At 41.3% G+C, this 19,580-nt stretch overlaps 1 protein-coding gene across 4 annotated transcripts in view; it reads left to right on the top strand.

Moving 5' to 3' along the window:
* DOK5 (docking protein 5) overlaps window positions 1–19,580 on the top strand; it is a 202,024-nt gene that overhangs the window by 142,141 nt on the left and 40,303 nt on the right. For 2 of the 4 annotated variants that reach the window (XM_087445101.1, XM_087445102.1), the window contains exon 7: window positions 9,083–9,203. In XM_087445101.1, the coding sequence (XP_087301227.1) occupies window positions 9,083–9,203 (121 nt within the window). Of the gene's footprint in view, window positions 1–9,082; window positions 9,204–16,767; window positions 17,519–19,580 lie in introns of those variants that run through there. The other 2 variants (XM_004430254.3, XM_087445103.1) reach the window with 2 other exon arrangements.

The raw sequence follows: 19,580 nt of genomic DNA, 5'->3' as shown, positions 1-19,580 counted from the left end.
TTTTTCCCATCAGCCTTCTCCACTGCCCAGCTGTCACACCTGTACCTAGTAATTGGGGATACGAGGGTGTGGATAATCTTGGCCTTAGTCTCCAGTGACACTTCCTTACACTTGATGGTCTTTCCGAATTCTTTCATTGTTGTCCTTCCAAGTTTCAGTCTTCTCTTGATTTCCTGGCTGCAGTCTTCATTTAAATTGATGACTGAACTAAGGTAAACAAAATACTACCAGATCCAAAGATAGAGCTGTCTTGGAGAATGTAAACTCCTTGGGGAGGGGAGGGGGGATTTTGGTCCAGGGGGGACCCTAGAGCTTCTTGGATTTTCTCCTGTTCCTACAATTGTTCCATGCCTATAGGAAGAGCTTCATTCATGCTTGTTCATTGAATTCATTATCATACCAACTGGGACCAGGCGATTAAATATATTCTCTAAGCATATTTATGTATTCGATTTGATGTGTGGCTTTTTTGTTGTTATTGTTGCCTGAAAACTCTTTAAAGCTTCTGCCCTCAAGCCAGAAACCCAGTCCTATATCAAATATTTAGGTTTAAAAAGAAAATGTGAATGTTCCTACTAGGACCTTATTCAGAAACTCTGGCTAAAGACAGTACTTTGATTGATACAGGGCTAATTATAAATGTTGCTAACATTAATGGAACCCCACAATGAGTCATGTATGTTCTTGGAATTAGCTGCGAAGTAGTAACTATTTTTCTCTCCTTTTTTACTGACAAGCTATTAAAGAATAAAGGAGCGTAGATAACTAGCCTAGAGGGATGCAATTATTGGTGGTAGATTCTAGACTTTAACTCTCATTTTCTTCCAAGTTTGAGCTCTTACTAGAGCGAAAACTTTTGTCCCAGAATGCTGGTCCAATTGTGATAAATAACATAGGAGAGTGGTTCTCAAAGCGTGGTCCCTGGACCAGTAAGATTGTAACCATCGGGAAACTTGGTAGAAATGCACACTCCTGGGCCCCCCCCCATTGTGGGGGTGGAGGCCAGGAATCTGCATTTTAATGAACGCTCCAGGTGATTCTTAGCCTTGCTAAAGTTGGAGAACCTCTGACCCAGAGGTAGAGTATATTTTCAAATATTATTTTCACAGGAGAGTATGAAGGCATAGCTCAGGCAGCCAGATGGAGAATCACAATAACTTGCAGGGTAGTGTGAATGAGACAGCTGAGTTTTGAGTGGAATGAGAAAGACATTGAGATGCTGGTTTCTTTTGGAACCCAGTTTTCCTTTTTCTCTCATCGACTGAATTGTCCCTTCTGACTCAACTTTGCCCACATTTTGTGCTTAAAATATCCATAGAAAATGAGTTGGTATATACATAGTTTCTTAAACTGAGTATACTATCAGAATTGCATGAGCTTTGGAAGTCTCTCAGGTTTAGCAGACATTCAGGCGGAGATGTAGCTCTGACTCACAGCTCAATCTTATTGTCAAAACTGTGTCCTCATTCAGTCTCACCGGGGCCCAGGTTGAGTGAATGGAAAATTATAATATGATTTGCATATGCAAAGTTGCTATTGGCAGAGATCCCACTTGAGTTACTTCAAGGAGCAACCTGGGGGAAGTTTAAGAGTTTGATGAGGATGGAGTTAGGTCTTGAAGTACTAATGTTTGCCATTGTGATGATTTGTGCTTGTTTCTGAATGGATCCAGACCGATGTCAGAAACACAGCATATGGTACTCATGATTGACTGTAGAAGCAAACAATTACATCCTGTCATGCTGTTCAATTTCGCAAAACACAATACTCTCCTGTAAAAACAATGGATTCCAGAGAAGGACAATAGGGCGCAGTATTGTGGCTGAGACTCGCCACTGCTCTGTGCTCCTGGTCTCGGACTCACAAAAGACGTGCACAAGCAACAAGTAAGTGTCAGCCAAACCAAATGAAGAACACAGAGACCACAAATATAGTTGGCGGTACGGAAGACGATTGTCGTTCTTTTCTCATTGAGAAGTTATATACAGTGGTCATTAGAACTTTTTCTCTCCCAGGAGGATTAATATGGTTTGCCCAACATTATGAGGGCAGGGCCTTGGCAATCAGCATTTCACTGGTTGTGAGTATTGGGAGGTCTTTAAAAAGATCTGTCTGTGTTGTTGACAGTGATAATGATGGGGACCATGCTTTGGCCAGTTGTCACTGGAGTTTAAATGTTACTTCCCCTACAACTGCTTGACCGAACTGGCCACCCACTAACTCACTATATCATGTTTTTTTAATAGTCTGCATAGCACACATACTCCTATTTGATTTTATTTTTTTTGGTGACAGCTTTATTGAGATATAATTCACATACCATACAATGCACCCTTTTAAACTGTATAATTCAATTTTTAATATATTCACAGAATTGTGAAACTATCACTACAGTCAACTCCAGAAGATTTTAATCACCCCAAAAGGAAAGCCATCTCCTTTAGCCATCACCCGTCTAGCATTAGGCAAGCACTGATCTGCTTTCTCTCTCTCTGCATTTGCCTGTTGGGGATATTCCGTATAAGTGGAATTACATAATATGTGATCTTTTGCGACTGGCTTCTTCGTTTAGCATAGTGTTTTCAGCTTCAGCAGCGTCGTAGTGTGTATCAGGGCCTCATTCCTTTTTGTGTCAATCTGATTATGTTTTGTTTAGTTGTATTGTCTGTCTCCTTAGAAGGGAAGTTCCATGAGAAAGGAGACTTTGAGGCTTAAACGAGAGGAGCGATGTGTCTCATATAACACAGCTCAAGGAGAAGAACCTACACTGACACATGGGTCTGTCACGCTATGATCAGTTTCTCTATCTGGAAGCACAGTACTTTTTGTGCCTTCGAAACCCAGTCAGTTACATCCATTGATTATTTCAGGCCAGTGGCTGGGTTAGGAAGAGACCCACATGCATCCCTGCTGTTTAGGGGAAAAGTTTGAGTGTTGAAGTACAAGGTGGCATTTGTTTGACTTTCAGGAAGCCTTGTTTTTCTTCTCTTGAGCTAACACTACTAACAGAATGAATTGATGTGTAGCCGTGAACTCCCCTGCTGTTGGACTGTCCTAGCTGATGGTGCATATGCACGTAAGCAGATCGCCTACCCCACCCCCCAGGCCCTGCTTCTGCTCACCACTTGAATGGCAAAGTAGAATGAGCTATTACCATCCCCCTACAGCCAGCAACAGCCACATTAATCTACCCTGGACCTAAAGCTGTAGCAGGAATTCAGCCTTGGTCTAACAGCGCTTCTAACTTTCTGGGTTGATTAGAATTTATTTCTGAAAGCTATTGCCTGCTACCTGGGCAAAAGTGGGGTTTATGCATTCATTCATCCATCCTATATTTGTTAAACCTCTGGAGGCCCTAGTGAGGTGCTGGGGCTACAGAGATAAAAGATACAATCCCCATTTTCCAGGTGGGCTGGTTTAGCAGCTGTCACAAAACAATGATCGGAGTAAGACCAGGACTATAAGATGTCTGGGAGGAGGCCCTGATGTCACTAAGGGAGGAGAGGTGTCAGGAAAATGTTGAGAGGAGGTGATTCCTGAGCTCACTCCTGAAGGAAAGGTAGGATAACCAGGTGAGAAGTGGGGAGAGGGGAGAGGGCGTGCGGACCACACACAGCCTGTTTGTAGGCCACATTTGTCTGGCAGCCCTTCCTTTCCACTTATGGGTTAGATTCACTCATGTGCTGGCAAATATTTAGTCAATGGCTCTCTGAAAAAAGTGTACACAAAGTTGGAAAGAGACATACAGAAGCACACTATTGTATAGTGTTTCTGCTAAATAGATATAATAGACATAACGTCGGGAGCATAGATTATAGTAAAATCATCAGGAATTGATGAGTTTTGAGTTATATGTATATATATGTGTGCACACATACACATATATAGTTATTTGAATAGTATATATGCAATTATGTATATTATATATACAATTTATTTTATTGTTATTATTATTTAAAAAAATTTTCTTTTGGTGGGGAAGATTGGCCCTGGGCTAAGATGTGTGCCCATCTTCCTCCATTTTTTATATATGGGATGCCACCCCCAGCACGGCTTGATGAGCGGTGCGTAAACCTGCGAACCCTGGGCCGCCAAAGCGGGGCGTGTGAACTTAAGCGCTACGCCACTGGGCTGCCCCCAGATTTAATTTTTAATGATGGCTGTATTTAACAACCAGCTCACAAAGTTCCTGAACATGTAACATTCAGCTCTTGCAAGGTGGTTTGAGCCAGCTCTACTACACCATTGGTTGGATTCATTCTTCCACTCCACAAATATTGATTGAGCATCTACTGTTTACCAGGCACTGTTCTGAGAGCTGAGAACACATCAGTGAACAAAACAAATAACAAAATTCTCCTCTGGTTCTAAAATTCTGTGATTTTTTAGCCACTACTCTTCTAACCAGTCTTGTCCCTGCATATTTACTTTGGCTCCTCCAATTGGTACCCACAAGGCCCTTCTGCTGACCACATTCCCGGGTCCTTGGGCACAAGTCACATCATCTCCGTACCTGTTAGCCCAGCAGACATCCAGTCATCTAAAGAGCCTAACGTTTAGAAGTGGCGACTAAGGACACCTGGTCCGGCCTCGGACACCCTGCAGCCCTCCTGGGGATGAGAGGTGGTCTGGGAGATCTACTAAGAATGCAGAACCACTGGAAGTTCAGTGAACAGAGGGGAAGATAGTTGGGTTCAGATTGTGTGGGTGGCAGCTGCTCTAGGGATTCCTCTCAGACTGCTAACTCCCCTCCTCACTCCCACTGCTCTGATTTTGATGCCCCGTTTCCTGTTGTCCCAGGGCACCCAGACTTCCCGAGTCTTAGCCCTTACCACACTGTCTTGCAGTTGATTGTACTTATCTGTCTCTCTCAGGACAAAAGTGTCTTGAGGCTGTGGACTATGCCTCAAAATCTACAAAGTCAACAGGTATTTGATGACAAGCTGAATAAATGTGCTCCTGATTTATTGATCAGTAGTCAACTCTTGTAACTTCATCAACACTGGAAAAATCAACCTTTGGAATGTATATGAGCACGTGTAAAGATTGTCCCCCACTTGGCAGCCATGGTTTTAAGATGCAATTTGAATTTAACTGAACTAAACTAAACATGGAGAACAAAATAGGGGCCCCTCAGTAGCTTCTGAGATACAGGAGATTCAGGTCCTGGGAAGCAGCTGTCAGCTCTGTCACCTCCTTGCTGCATGAACCTGGATCTTAGACTTTTCACTTGTTAGCTCAGGAGACTGGGCTGGATGCCTCCTGTCCTTCCAACTCTGACGTTCCATGATTCTATTAAATTCTCCTGACACTCGCAGGATACAAAATGGATGATCTGGAATAATTTTTCTGTTATATATAGAGTTCAAGTATATGTATGTTATGGAAATATGGGAATGAGTGTGGGTCAGATATGGTATATAGTTCTACTTTAACACCATTTCTATACACAGTGAGTTCAGATGCCTTTGCTAAATTGGAGAATGATTCATTATAATATCGAAGTGTGTTGGTGTAAACCACTTTTTTCTAGGCAAGGGAAGCCCAGAATAGCAGGTGTAGAATTGTAACCTTTAGCGGAAAAGGAAAGAGCCCTTAATAAACTACTTGCACAGTGTGTCTTTCAGCTCCAGTTCAAGAGGATATGAATGAGCAGTGCACCAAGGGCTCCCCCCAGAGGGGCATCTCAGCCTGCACAGCTCTTGCCCGGCCCTTGTTCATGGGCTGCACGTCCACCAGCGCCCACCTTTTTGGAAGAGCCCATCCTCCGTCTCCATAGCCTGGACTTCTCAAGCCAGCATTTCCAACCAAATGTTTTTCTGCATTTTTTATAATCCCTGCGCAGCAATTTCCAGCCTCCAAGCTATCTCCCAAAGTAACAGTGACTCTGGTTATAAATGGGCATACACTTTGAGTGGTCTTCCTGTAACCCGATTTTCCCAACAATTTTGCAGAATGGGAGGTTTTTCAGGAATGTCGCTATCACCTTATAGCAGAAATACTTATACTTTAAAATTTTATAGTTTGGGTTAATTTTTATTTTTACTTCCTAATGTGAAAGTATGGTTTTTATTGTAATAAGGAAAAATCAAATTGCAGTCATGTGTTGGTTAATCGCAGAGATAGATACATTCTGAGAAACGCGTTGTTAGGCGATTTCCTTGTTGTGCGAACATCATGGAGTGTACTTACGCAAACTTAGATGGTATAGCCTACTACACCGCCACCTAGGCTCTATGGTACTAATCTTATGGGACCCCTGTCGTATACGCCGTCTGTTGTTGACTGAAACGTTGACCAAAACGTTGTTAGGCGGCACATGACTGTATATAAAAGTGTATACGGTAAAAAAAAAAAAAAAAGGAGGAAGAATAGAATCCTTCTCTTCAGATACTCCAGGTTATCCAATTTTAACTCCTCCAAAAATGTAGTGTTAATTTATATTTCCAGCAGTGGTGTGCCAGAGCATCCATTCACTTCCTGCTTCACTAGTTGCTGATATCAAGGATCAGAGTTACTTGCAGCAATAAAGAACGAGGGTGGAAACTTTCCTGCTAGACTTTTCACCAAATGACTTCCTAAGTCTTCTCACCCTTAGAGAATTCACACATTTTTGCATTGTTAAATAAGAAGACTTTTCTCATCATTTTTTTCCAAAAACAATTAAAATGCTCCTTTCATTAAATTAGATATTCTTTCAAAGGGTTGAGGAAGAAAGAGAGAGCCAGGCTTTGTAAAGTTCTCTATGAAACATGACATTGGTGTCATTTCATTCCTGTTCCTAAATAAGCTTTCTAAAAATACAGTCACATCATGCTGGGCTGCAGAAATATTATTGGAATGAATTACATTAATGTAACGAATAATTTGAAGTGATGGCTATTTCTCAAATGTTTTCTTTATATTAATTTTTTATTATATTAAATATAATCACTTTATATTAAGAAAATCAAATAATCAATACCTTGAAAATTCACTTCTTTTTCTCCCTTTATTTTCTTGCATTCTGTGTAAATGAGGTTGAATGTCATCAGAAGTCACTGGTAAATAGGTTTTTGTTTGTTTGGTTTTGGGTTTTTACTCTTAAATTTTGAAACTTTCATGTCTACAGAAATAGAGAAATAGTCACAGAACTTTTCCACTAGCTCTCTTCTCAGCTTTCTGCCCTTTTGATCTAACAGGACATGTTTAGGAAAAAATGTCCCCATGAAACCTAGTGCTGTGTAATCCTACTCCGGGACGTGTTTTGGTAATTATGCTATTGTGATAGGGACCAAGAATTCAATCCATTACATGTAAATACACATATAAATTAAATTATCTTTGAAATAGATGGTTATAATCTTTTTTTTCAAGTTCACTCTCATCGACTACAATGACTTTTGGTCTTCAGGATATGAAGCCTCATATTATTTTGGCTTTATTGAGTGAGTGGACATATATTATGCCTGGACCTACCATGCGGATGAGGCGTGTAGAGCTGGGAGTTTTCTTTTAAAAATACACCTTTAAATGAGCATTGCAATTTATAATTATAATAATATCCTCCATTTTTTCCTGTACCTATTTTGTGCTAGGCAAGTGCTGAGCAGGTATTATCTCACTGAACTCTCATTCAACCTAAATGGTAGATATTTAATGCCGCCATTTTTCATACATGCGATTAAAATGAATTTCCACCAGAGATAGTGGTCTGGAGTTCACGGTTTCCTTAATGATACAATATGTAAATGTTTCCTTTTTAATTGATGGGAATCTCCCTTCCTCTGGTTTGCAGTTGCCAAGTGTCCCATTGCATCTAAGTGCAATTAACCAGGTCCTGAGTGATGGAAACTTAAGTTGCCTCTAGTTTTCCATGATTGTAAACTATGTCCCAGTGTACATCCTTGTACAAATCTGAGTATTTCTGGGCTCATTTTTATAAGACTGGGGTGGGTTATTTGATATTCAAGCAACTCCAGGAAATCGAACATTGCAAATAGTCCCTTCCTGTGTCATGGCATAATAAAACTATCCTGATTGTGTTTAGACTGGGGCTCCGATGAGAGGGTGGCTGGAGGGCTGCCTCAGATCACTGTTTCACTCTTCGTGTGTTGTCCCCATTTACTTCTCTTTTTATTCAACTTCTGCCCATGCTACCAGGCCATCCTTTCTCTGAAACTGCTTTTATGAGGTCAGTTCCCCTGATGTGGTTGGACAGGTCATTGACTACTCCCCAGGGATCTGGGGCTTTACGCTGTGTCTTTTGGGTCAGATACTCTTAGCTGCCTGTGGCCAGGAGCCATGACTTCCCCCTTCCTCCCTCAGGATCTGGAGCAAGGATCAGGCAGTTGTAGGAGCAGACAGAGTTTTTGTCTGACGCTAGTGATAGAACAGCCACCTCAAATCAGCTTAAGCTGAAAAGAAGGAATTGGCTGAGAAGTCCAGGGCTAGTCTCTGGGTTCAGGTGGGATCCAGGGTCTCAGTGGAGCTTGTCAAGACTCTCAGTCTCCTTTTCTTGGCCGTCTTCCTCTGAATCGTGTCCATTGACTGGCCTGTTCTCCCTTTCTTGTTCCGAGATAGACTCCAGTCCTATCCCCAGTCCTCTCAGCAACCCCACAAGAAAGCTCATTCATTCAATTCAGCAGGTATTTATTGTGCACCTCCTATGTGCCAGGAAGTATTCTAGACCCTCGGGAGAGAGCAATGAACAAAACAAACAAAAACCCTTGGCTTACCTCTACTGATTCTCTCTTCCACAAAAGTTCTAATAAATATCCCTGGGGATTGTGTCTTATTGGCCTGGTTTGGGTCACCAGGCCACCCCCAGAATTAGTGCTGAGGTCAGCCGCGTGACTAGATGGGTTGAGCTGAGTTGGAGGGAAGTTCCCCAAAGGAAAATCAACGCACTATTGCTAGCCCAGCCAAGAATGGATGCTGCTAAGAAGCCAGAACAACAGCTGTCCACCACCACGGGTAAATACTCACTGATCGCTGATCGCCCAGCTCCGTGCTTCTAGGACTCCCGGCCCTCAAGTTCCCTCGGGCAGGTCTCCTTCAGCCCCACAGTTACTGACGCAAAACTTTCTTCCCTGTGGCGCAGCTCCAGATGAAGATGAGTGAGCGGGCTGCCTCTCTGAGCACCATGGTGCCCCTGCCTCGCAGCGCCTACTGGCAGCACATCACGCGGCAGCACAGCACGGGGCAGCTGTACCACCTGCAAGGTAAGCGCAGGGCTGACTGTGTGCCTGGGGAGGGGGCCCGCGCCCAGCAGCCCTGCGGAGGGCACTCAGCTCAGCTCACTGATGGTGCACACCTCACTGCTTCCGTCGCTCTCCTTCCTCCCGGGGCTGGGGCCCCCACCAAGGCCCCACTCCCTGGATGCTGACTATCACAGTGTCCTGGGGGAAATTGTTCAAAATGCAGATTCTTGGGCCCTCAACGCCAGAGGTTCTAGATCTTAAGGAGTAGGATGTGACTGAGCAATCACAAACGCCCACACAGGGTCTAGGCTAGAGGTCTGGGGTCCACGCTTCGAGAAATAGTCTAGTGGACTGATGACGAACAGCATCAGCATTCCTTGGGAACTAGCTAGAAATGCAGAGTTCCAGGCCCCTTTCCAGGCCTATGGAATCAGGAATGCTGAGGGTGGGGCCCAGCCATCTATGTGTGAACAAGCCCTGAGGGTGATTCTCATGAATGCTCCAGCATAGGAACCCTGCTCTAGTAGAAAGGAATGAACCCAGGCAGGGAGTCCTGGGTTCTGGTTCTGCTGTGACTCTGAGCAAATCCAAAGACACCCCTGTCCCAGAAAAGTGGTCTCAAGCAGAGCACAGAATGGCCCATGGGGCGACAACAGGAACAATTAGAAATTCTATTTAAACATTTTCTTATCCTTCCAAATGCACCTTTTTATGTTTTATAGTGTATAAGCATATCTAGTTCATATATAACTTGTGAATAAATAAATCGGCCTATGTGGGGCATCCTTGCTGAAGAACTTTTCCCTGGTAAGGTGTAAGATCTCAGAACTTTGAGGAGCATGCACTAGACTGCACCTAGTTCATATGCAGAAATATGCTGAATAAATGAATGCGAGGAGAAATGAATGACCCTAGAAAACAATGGCCTTGGCCATAAATGCCCGCTGTCTGTACACTGGTCACCAGCCTTCCTTTCAGCGCTTCCTGCTGGTCATTTCTCCCCCAGAGTGCTTTTCCTGTTCCTTCTTCCTGAATGGTATGCCTTCCACTGTCCTAGGTAACTCTCTCATCCCAGGTCTCACCTCCAGGGCCCTCCCGGACTTTATTATAACTGGTGTGGAATCTCCAATTGTGTGTGCTTATAAGTTGAGAATGATGACACTCCTTTATAGCCCTCATCACAGTTTTCATTTCATATTTAATTGTGTGGCCAGTTGACTCATGACCAGCTCTTGCAGGAAGCAGTAACGCCAAGGAGGGCAGGAGAGCTGTGTCTTCTTTTCTCCTCATCCCAGTGTCTTGGATGGAGTAGCCATTCTGTGAATGTTTGTTGAACGAATGTATAATGTTCAGAGAGCACTGAAGGTACTTATATTCCAGTCTTTATGACTGTCGGCTCTGTTCATTAGCAGAGAGCGTGGCACATTGTTTTGAGTGGCACACTCAAAAAATATGTCCTGAGTGTCTTGTGAGCGACTAAGTGAGTGACTGCGTGGATAAATAATTGATACATAAGCTTACCTTCCAAGACATATCTACAGTTGGGTTAGATCCGGTTGTCACAAATGCCATTTGTTCCATATCATCTTCAAAAATTTTTGCAATTTTTGAATAATATCATCATAGTTTTTGTCGTTTTTATGCCACTTATACTATTATTCAATTTTATTCAGTCTCTTCTACTTAAATTTAGCTTTTTTAAAGTGTATTTCACTACCTTTATACTGTTATAACAACTGGCTATATTTTTCTAATATACGATAAGGTGAATAAGTATTGAAGGTTTAAAAGAAGCATGCATATGAACGTATACTCACACAAACATATACTCACACAAAGCTATTGAATTGCTTTGTGACTTGACTTTCTACACATACCACCAAAATAATCTTTACAAAAAAGGGATGTCTTTTTAGATTCCATGTGTCTGGAATGCAAAAGGAAGTTGAGAACCCAAGTGATGTAGGCTTCACAGAGGAAATTGATGAATTGCTTTAATTCCTGAGATACAGTGTGGTAATTTGAGAATAGTCAGCTTGCATCAAAGTTGATGGATCGCTGGATTTCCCTAGAATACCATGTTTGCAAAGATGCACTCAGAGCGAGGGATCCTGAACATTTAGGGCGTGTTGTAGTTTCAGATTTATTAGCGAGTATTTCGGAGCTTAAAAATCCTCAGGACTGTCTGGACGTAGAAAATATCCTGTGAAGAACATAATCATCTTACTATCCTTAACGAATCTAACTATCCTTAACCAAAATCAGTAGGATTTCATCAGAAATGATTTAAGGCTAAGAATCTTACCCTGATAGTATCATAATATTTTTAAAAATCTTCTTAAATTCAAAGAGGATGTTTTAGATGCTGTTAGCATACTGTGTGTTTGCTCCTAGAGTGTCTATGACTACCCCTGACAATATCTACATCTGGTTCCTGTGAAGAAAACAACTCTATTTTCCAGCATACAGACAGTTTTTTCAACAACAAAAATTGCAAATTTATCTGCATGCAAAAAGTCTATATTATGGTTTGAGGGTCATACTTAGCTGACAACTCTGGGATGATCGTCAAAGACCAATCTTCTAATTCCAAAATAACAGTTGTGGTAAGGTTACCTCTAGAAGTGGAGCAGAGCAATACAAAGAAATTCACATTCTTTGAGAAGTTTCTATTGTTGTTTTTATCAAAAAGAGCAAGCCGTAAACCAAACAACTCATTAGAATTAGATTTAGGTTTATTCCCTTTATATTTAGGTTTATTATTTATTATTCTTATAATCCAGTACACAAAAGTAATGAGACATTACTGTAAAATTAGGTTCAGGTTTATTGGTATAGATTTTTCAAATGAACACAGTAATAGTACTTACAAAACAGTAATTTGAAGATAGTGATGACTTAGTGTCTAATGAAGTAAACGCCAGTGATAATGAGAACAAATGCACAGAATTCCTGCAGAAATGATGGATTGTAAAGCTTTGTGATTGAGAATTTATAGGGTATTGAAGATGCTTGTGTTCTAGGTTTTGAAGATAAAACTTTTATTGTTTGCTCTTTGTTACATAGTATGATCTTCATTGAACAAAAATTTCGTTTAGAATTCTTAATATTTTCCCTGTTTTGGCCGCATACTAGTACTCAATGGAATACCCCAATATCTTGGAATGTTTGTGTGAGCGAGAATGGCATTGTAATTGCTTCAAAATTATTTTTTTGGCTTCATGTTTTGTACCAGTTATTTTATTTGTTTACACATACTTTGGTTACCTGTGTAGAAATTCATGTCAATGTGTTTTCTTTTGATACTTAATTTGTACCAATGTTTACTGAGATGTTCCTCAACAGCATGTCGTGTGTAGATTTGTCCACATTTATTTTATCATGTGGATTACTTTTTAGTCACCAGTGTTCATTGAGATACAGTGCCAATGTGTGCTCTATGCGTAATATGGGACTCAATTTACCAGTAAATTTGATAGATTAAAAAAAAATTGTTTACAGACTACCTACAATTCTCCTGCCTGTCAGGAGCGGTCATTTACATGACAGATAAATAAAATAAGTTCATCTGTTGTTCCACCTATATCACTTGCCTATCTCCTTCCCTCCCACCCACCCCCAGAAAAAAAAATGAAATTGGGAAACATTAACATCATGGCCCTGTGTGTGCCACATAGTGAGGTTACACAGCACATAATTTCTTGTTTTCCTGGTGTCTATGAGTTGTAATTCCTTTGGCCAATTCACCTACTTTGATGTATTTCAGACTGACTTTTCCTGACAGATCTGGAGGTTAATCTTGGAGATTATATAGACCCTTATGAAAGAACTGATCCAACTGGTTTGAGAAAAAGTTTCGTTTCCTCCTCAAATTTAGTCCTAGAGAGCCACCTGCTGGTTGTTTTTGGAATTACCATTTTATTACTACTGTTTTCGGAGAGGAGGAAGGGGCTGGATCTGACGCGTGCCACATACACCGACATGTCTAGTCCACCTTCACTGCCTGTTGTCCAGTTTTCGCATAGGAATTCACTTCTACGGTTAGACAGATGCAGAATCAGCATGTGAAGGAGGTTTATCATGAAAACCATGGAAGACATGTATGAAAGAGAAGCATTCAACAAGTGTGTGTTGAACACCGTATTCACCAGATTCTTTTAGGAACGCATCGCATAAAATAACCACAGAGTCGTGTTTTCCAAATTGTGTTCTGTGGAGTGCTAACCCTGGTAGATATCGCTCTTTCCCTAAAAAGTACTGTGGTCCAATAAGTTTGGGGGAAATGACACATGTTAAATTCTCCTTTTAGAGATTCAGAATGCAAATCAATATTTTCCAGGCTCTGAGAGGTCCTGCAGTGAAGAATCTGTGTAATCTTGTTTAAATCAGAGCTCTGCAAATTTATTGGAACAAGAAAACTTTTCTCTCCTTTTTTTGTGTAAGCCAACATTAACATACCACTGTGAAGTGCCAGATTTCTTCCTTACAAGGGAGACAAGACATACTCGATGAGTTTCTTTATAAAAGCTGCCATTCCTTGAGGACCTACTGTGTACCAGGCTTTGTACTAGGTGCTTAGCGTACATGACCTCACTGAGTACTGAAAACAGCCACCTGAGAGTATTTTATTCCCATCTGCAGTGAAGAAACAGAGCATTAGTGTGTCAAAGATCATCTATCTAGTTAGGAGTTGAGGTTTTCATCTCTCCATTCATTCATTGACTCACTTATTCATTTATTGGGTAAATGTTTATTGAGCATCTACTTTATGCCAAGCACTGTGCTAGGTGATGGAGATATACTGGGGTTCCTGGACAGCCATGTTTCTACGCCCCTAGAGCTTATAGTCTAAAGCAGAGTCACAGTCAATAATTGAACGAATATATTTAACTTCAAATTTGGTCCCTGTCACATTGAAAAGAAAGTGTTTATAATAGAGAATAGTGAAGCAGAGTTGTTGGTTTGGGAGGACGATGAGAAAGGGACTTCTTTAGATGTGGTGGTCACAGGAGGCTGTGGCGTTTATCCCAAGACCTGAAGTCGGAGAATTGGCAACCACACTGAGAACCAGGGAGAGATCAGCAAGTGCAAAGGTCCTGAGACAGAAACGAGCAGGGGCGTTGGAAGAGCAGGAAGGAAGCAGTGTGGCTGGTGCATAAGGGGCATTAGGAGATAGCCGGGTGCTATGTGGCTCTCCCGGCCACAGTTGGAGTTGGCAAGAGCAGCACTATCTTCTCCTTTTCAATAAAGGCAGAAACTGAGACCCCTGGAGGTCAAGACTTGCCTGAGATCACATGGCTAGTGGGTGGAGGGACCGGCGTTAGAACTCCAGTGTTCTGACTCCTAGTCCAGGGCTATTTCTTTCTTTCTTCAGATGTTCCTCCCTGTGGGAGGAAAGATGTTCTTCCTTGTTTCAAAGGCACATATCACGGGCTGGAAGTAGCTCCTCTAGAGGATTAGTTCCAGCCCATGCAATTTACGTATTTATTATAACGATGATAGTTTCTCACAGCAAGTGGCTACTTCAGAGAAGTTAACATTGGTTTTTCAATTTAAATCTAACACAGTCACATACGTTGTGTGTGCAGCAGTTAAGAGAGAAGTAATAGATTAGAATCTGAGCAAACGTGAAAAAATGACAAACCGCAGTCTCAAACTCACATGTCTACGTGGGCCAGAGTGAAACAGGATAGATGGGTGTGGGGCGCCCCCAGTGAAGCACAGGGGGAGTGCAGGCCTCATTTGAAGAGGGCCGTCTGCAGTCTCCTCTAGCGGGTCACACTGTGGCAGAATATAGGGCCTGTGTTATCTTCCAGTTTTACAAAAGAACAGGGAAATCGACCCCTTTATGGAAAATCTGCAGTCATTTAAATATTGACAAGCAATTCCCAATGTTTTATGACCTGTGCAGGCCAGAGAACAGGCCTGGGCCCATATGGGGTCTACAGGCCAGTGCTAGCTTGTAACTTTTATATGACCTGCAAAAATGTAAGAAAATCTTTCAGGCCGTTTCCTGGCTTTAAGCTAAAATGGCATTCAAACCAAACTGGAAAGCTTCAGTTAGCCATCATGATAGAAGCTGCTGTTGTTTTCATTTTGACTTGACCCCAAGTGAATGCTATCAGTCACTTTTCTCGAAAATTCAGAGTCTAAGGAGCTACAGTTGAAGGTTCTGGAAGGCTTTGCATTGGACTGAAGATTTGGATTTTGCACTGATACTGTTTTTACACTGTCTGCTTCCTGTGGGAACTTTTATCAAACTGTAATAAAATATACCTGGATTTTTACTCAAACCCATTAATATAATTTCTCTATGGTATAGCATGTGTGTGTTGAAAAGAGAATAGAATTCATGTTCAAAATGGCTAGGAGGCTGGAAGAAATGATTTCTAGTGATTTGGGATATTTTAATATTCAAGTTTCTCTAATAATAATCACTGCTATTGTATACCAGTGACTCTATGGCTAGTTATATAGTTTTCCTATGGTTCAGATTTGAGGCTTGCAAATTTCCTAATCTTATGTCACAAAGGGACTCCACTGAGGTCTGATGGAGGTCAGGGCTCTTTGTGATAATGTGATAGAGCATAATCTTAAGGCTTATGGGCCACGTGCCACCATAAACCTTTTTGCTTGGTTCAGTGTTTAAAAACGACATTGTTTTGAGTGTGTTTCGGCGGGGCGTGCATGCTCCGCTTGGCTGTCGTTCTGTCTCCCTGTGTATTACACGGGCTTGATCTGCGCATGTGGTTACAGGATTGCTGTCTGTACTCCATCGTGCAGCTTTTGTCTGTCACCTCTGAGAGCTGTGCAGTCTACAGTGTAAATTTCTTTGCCTGTGGTAATCCTCAGCCAGCAGAGGGCAGTAAAACCTCTTGTTTTTATAAAATCAACTGATCTGTCTACAGAGATTGGCAAACTATGGCCTGCTGGCCATATCCAGCCTGCTGTCTGTGTCTGTTAACAAAGTTTTATTGGAAATCCACGCCCATTCATTATGTATGAACTATGCTTATTGTGAAATCTAAAACATTTAGTATCTGGCTCTTTATAGAGAGAGTTTGCCAACTTCTGTCTTATGTCACAAAGGTGCTAACAGTGGCCTGTGTGCTGGCTTCCTGACATCTTCACTTTTCTTGGTTTGGAATCTAAACCTGAAATAATAAAGGCTAGTTTGATTTTAAGAAGTCCTCCTTTATGGCAAGATTTCCTATTTGTAGGTTTAGTATTGTCTTATTTCTGGTCAGGTTTCCAAAGAGTGTCCTAGCCAAAAGTTTCCACAGTCCCATGATTCCATCTCGTTTCCTCTGAATACCTTGGGTATAGGAGTTGATGAAGATGAACAATTAAGGAGGAACATAACTGTAGTTGTTCCGTCACAGCTCAATGCAAAGGCCGCATGCAAATGATATGTTAATCATGCAATCTCTCATGATTCTTATTTGCATATCACTGTGAGTGGTCTCTGGAAAAAATCCTGTGTCATATGTTACTTATTTCTGTTATATAGACACTTGTTACTAGCTAATTTGACTGTGCACTTTCTTGCAATGTAACTGCTGTTTTACAATTCTTTTTGGAAAAGATGTCACCAGCCCTCTGAAGCTTCATCGAACAGAGACTTTTCCCGCCTACCGATCTGAGCACTGACAGTAACTGCCAAGAATTGTTGTGTGACACGCGTGTGATGTGTCAGCCACAGATCCACCCAGGAGGTCACAGGATGGCAGTGAGAGACACGATGAAGGAAAGAAGCTTAAAGTCTTGGCTAATTGTGTGGTCATTGGGAAACTGCAATACAATATTTGTCTTTTTCCTTTCTTTCCTTTCTTTTTAAAAAATATTAGCGTGATTGAAACATACTCTGTAGATAGCAACTTTTTGTTCCCTCTTTTACAGCTGGATAGAAAAGAGTCAATGCCACAAAATGATTTTCTATTGTAGATACCATGTCCTTGCACTTCTCTGAATCTGTCTTTCTGTGGATTCTTGTGATTTTCCTTCTGAGTGTTTCAATTGTATGACAGTCAGTACTGACAATAAAACGGCTCTTAATTATTTGTTACTTGTTTATACCGTATTCCTCAGTTATTAATATTACGGTTGTGGTTAACTATTGGAAATCATATTTTATTATACTACTAGTTATTTAAATCAGTGCTTTGACTCATTCTTAGCTATTATGTTAAGAAATAACTTTTTAAAAGCCCCTTTAGTATTCTTTACAGGGTTACCATTTCTCTCTCACATGATCCTCGCACTTCATTTCTTTAAGCCTTTATTTGTCTGGAGTACCTTCATAAAACGTTTTAAAATAAAAGATCATTCTTCACCCATATGGTCTTTGGATTCTGGCAATATGGTTTTCTCGATATCTTCAGTATTTCTGAAGGGGTGTGAATATTTTCCTTGTGAGCCATGAGCATGGTTTGGCATTGCGTCGGATAGAAATCCAACCATTTATGCATTTGCTCCCTCGTTCATGAAGCTGGTCTGTACTGAGCATCCAGGCATTGTGCTAGATAGAGTCTGGGGAGATAGAGGTAAAAAGACGCAGGCCCTGGCATCAACGACCTTAAGTTCAGAGAGGACACCAAGGAAATCAAGTTGCAATTACAATACAGAGTGACGTCTGCTAGATGGGCCCCCAGTGGGGATGTGCCTCTAAAGAGATGGTCACTCTGTTCCCCCAGCTTTTCCGCTGGGGAACTGCCAGATGGGAATTGAATCCTGTGGGCTCCTGAGGCTGAAGTTGCTGTAAAGCTGTATGAGAGAGCAGGGATGGGGTCTGTCTCGGTCACTGCTCTATTTCCAGTAGCGTTGCCAGATAAAATATAGGACAGCCGATTAAATTTGAATTTCAGATACACAATGAATTATTTTTTAGTATAAGTGTATTGCATGGGACATAATTATACTTAAAATGTTCATTGTATGTCTTAGATTCAAGTTTAACGGGATGGTCTGTACTTTTCTTTCCTAATTCTGGCAATCCTATATTTCCCAGGCCCTAGAACTGTGCCTAACACATAGCTCATGCTTGGAATGTATGTGTTGAATGAACAGATAGATGAGTAAACTCCTGGCCTTGGGACAGAATTCTTTCTGCAGGGGGAGGCAAACTCACATGATAGTGTGCTTCCTCAGTGCCGTGCACTGGGCTAGGCCCTTCCAAATGGTTATTTTCACCCGAAAATACTATCCTGTGTTTCATAGGAAAAAAATAAACTGTGCTAAGCTCCAAGAAAAGGCCATAAAAAGGTTCATTTTCGTTTTTGCTCCTTCCAAAAAGTGGATAATTTCCCAAAATGGAGATTGACCAATTAAATCCCAAAGGGCCTACTAAACTCCAAGTCTGCCTAGCTAAAATCCCACTGGGATATAAGTTAGTTTGGATTACCAAGGACACTGTTTGGTTAGGATAAGTTTTTCTCAGGGGTGGAGAAATATTGGGGGAAGGAGAGTTAAATTCAGCTAAGAATTAATTAGTGGGTTAGGGTTACAGACGTGACTTAGTGCTAATGGCTTCGCTGGGATGCATCTGTGTTTTCTCTGTGTTTCCTGTAGCTACTTTTCACATCGTTTTAGGACATCCTACTTCTCCCAGGTGTATTCACATTTGTCTTTTAAAAATTTGGCTCACCACACACATTTGATAATTCTCTCACTGTTCATTTTCCTTACTCTGTCTGGCTCTTACTTTATTTTCATTCTCTTCTAAAATTGTCTCCTAAGACGTTCTCCCTGATTCCCAGAGCCTTGGCAGCCAACGTGGGGGATTAAATTGAAGAAATAGATAAAGGAAATGGAATTAAAGAAATAATTATAATTTTAATGAAGTCGAAATTGCTGAAGCAAGTCTAAAGCTAATGAGTGTGTAAAGAAATGTTGCTCAATGTAGTTAACTACAAGTCAGAACCTCTTTTAGGACTTTTAAAAAAAGAAACACATTGACAAAAAAAGAGTTCGAGTTCTATTAGGTTATCCTAACAGCTTTTATTTATTGTTGAGCACTATTCTAAGTGGTTACTCTGTCTTATCTTATTTAATCCCACAACAGCTTCATGAGGTAAGTATTGTTCTCATTTTGTAGATGGGGAAACTGAGCCTTAAGGAGTCTAAATAATCTACTGGATATCTCTTAGCTCTGTTAAAAGGTAAACCGAGGGGGCTGGCCCAGTAGCGTAGTGGTTAAGTTTGTGCGCTCTGCTTTGATGGTCCGGGGTTTGCAGGTTCGGATCCCAGGCGCAGACCTACACACCACTTATCAAGCCATGCTGTGGCAGCGTACCACATGTAAAGTAGAGGAAGATGGGCATGGATGTTAGCCCAGGGACAATCCTCAGCAAAAAAAAAAAAAAAAAAAAGATAAACTGAGACACATTAAAATTTTCAAGT

This window comes from Ceratotherium simum, chromosome 21 (genome assembly GCF_057802395.1).
Source record: "Ceratotherium simum simum isolate JZ-2026a chromosome 21, ASM5780239v1, whole genome shotgun sequence".
In the NCBI taxonomy this organism is placed as follows: domain Eukaryota; kingdom Metazoa; phylum Chordata; class Mammalia; order Perissodactyla; family Rhinocerotidae; genus Ceratotherium; species Ceratotherium simum.
The sequence above is the reverse complement of the archived record's forward strand: the minus strand, read 5'-3'. Positions and strand labels throughout refer to the sequence as shown.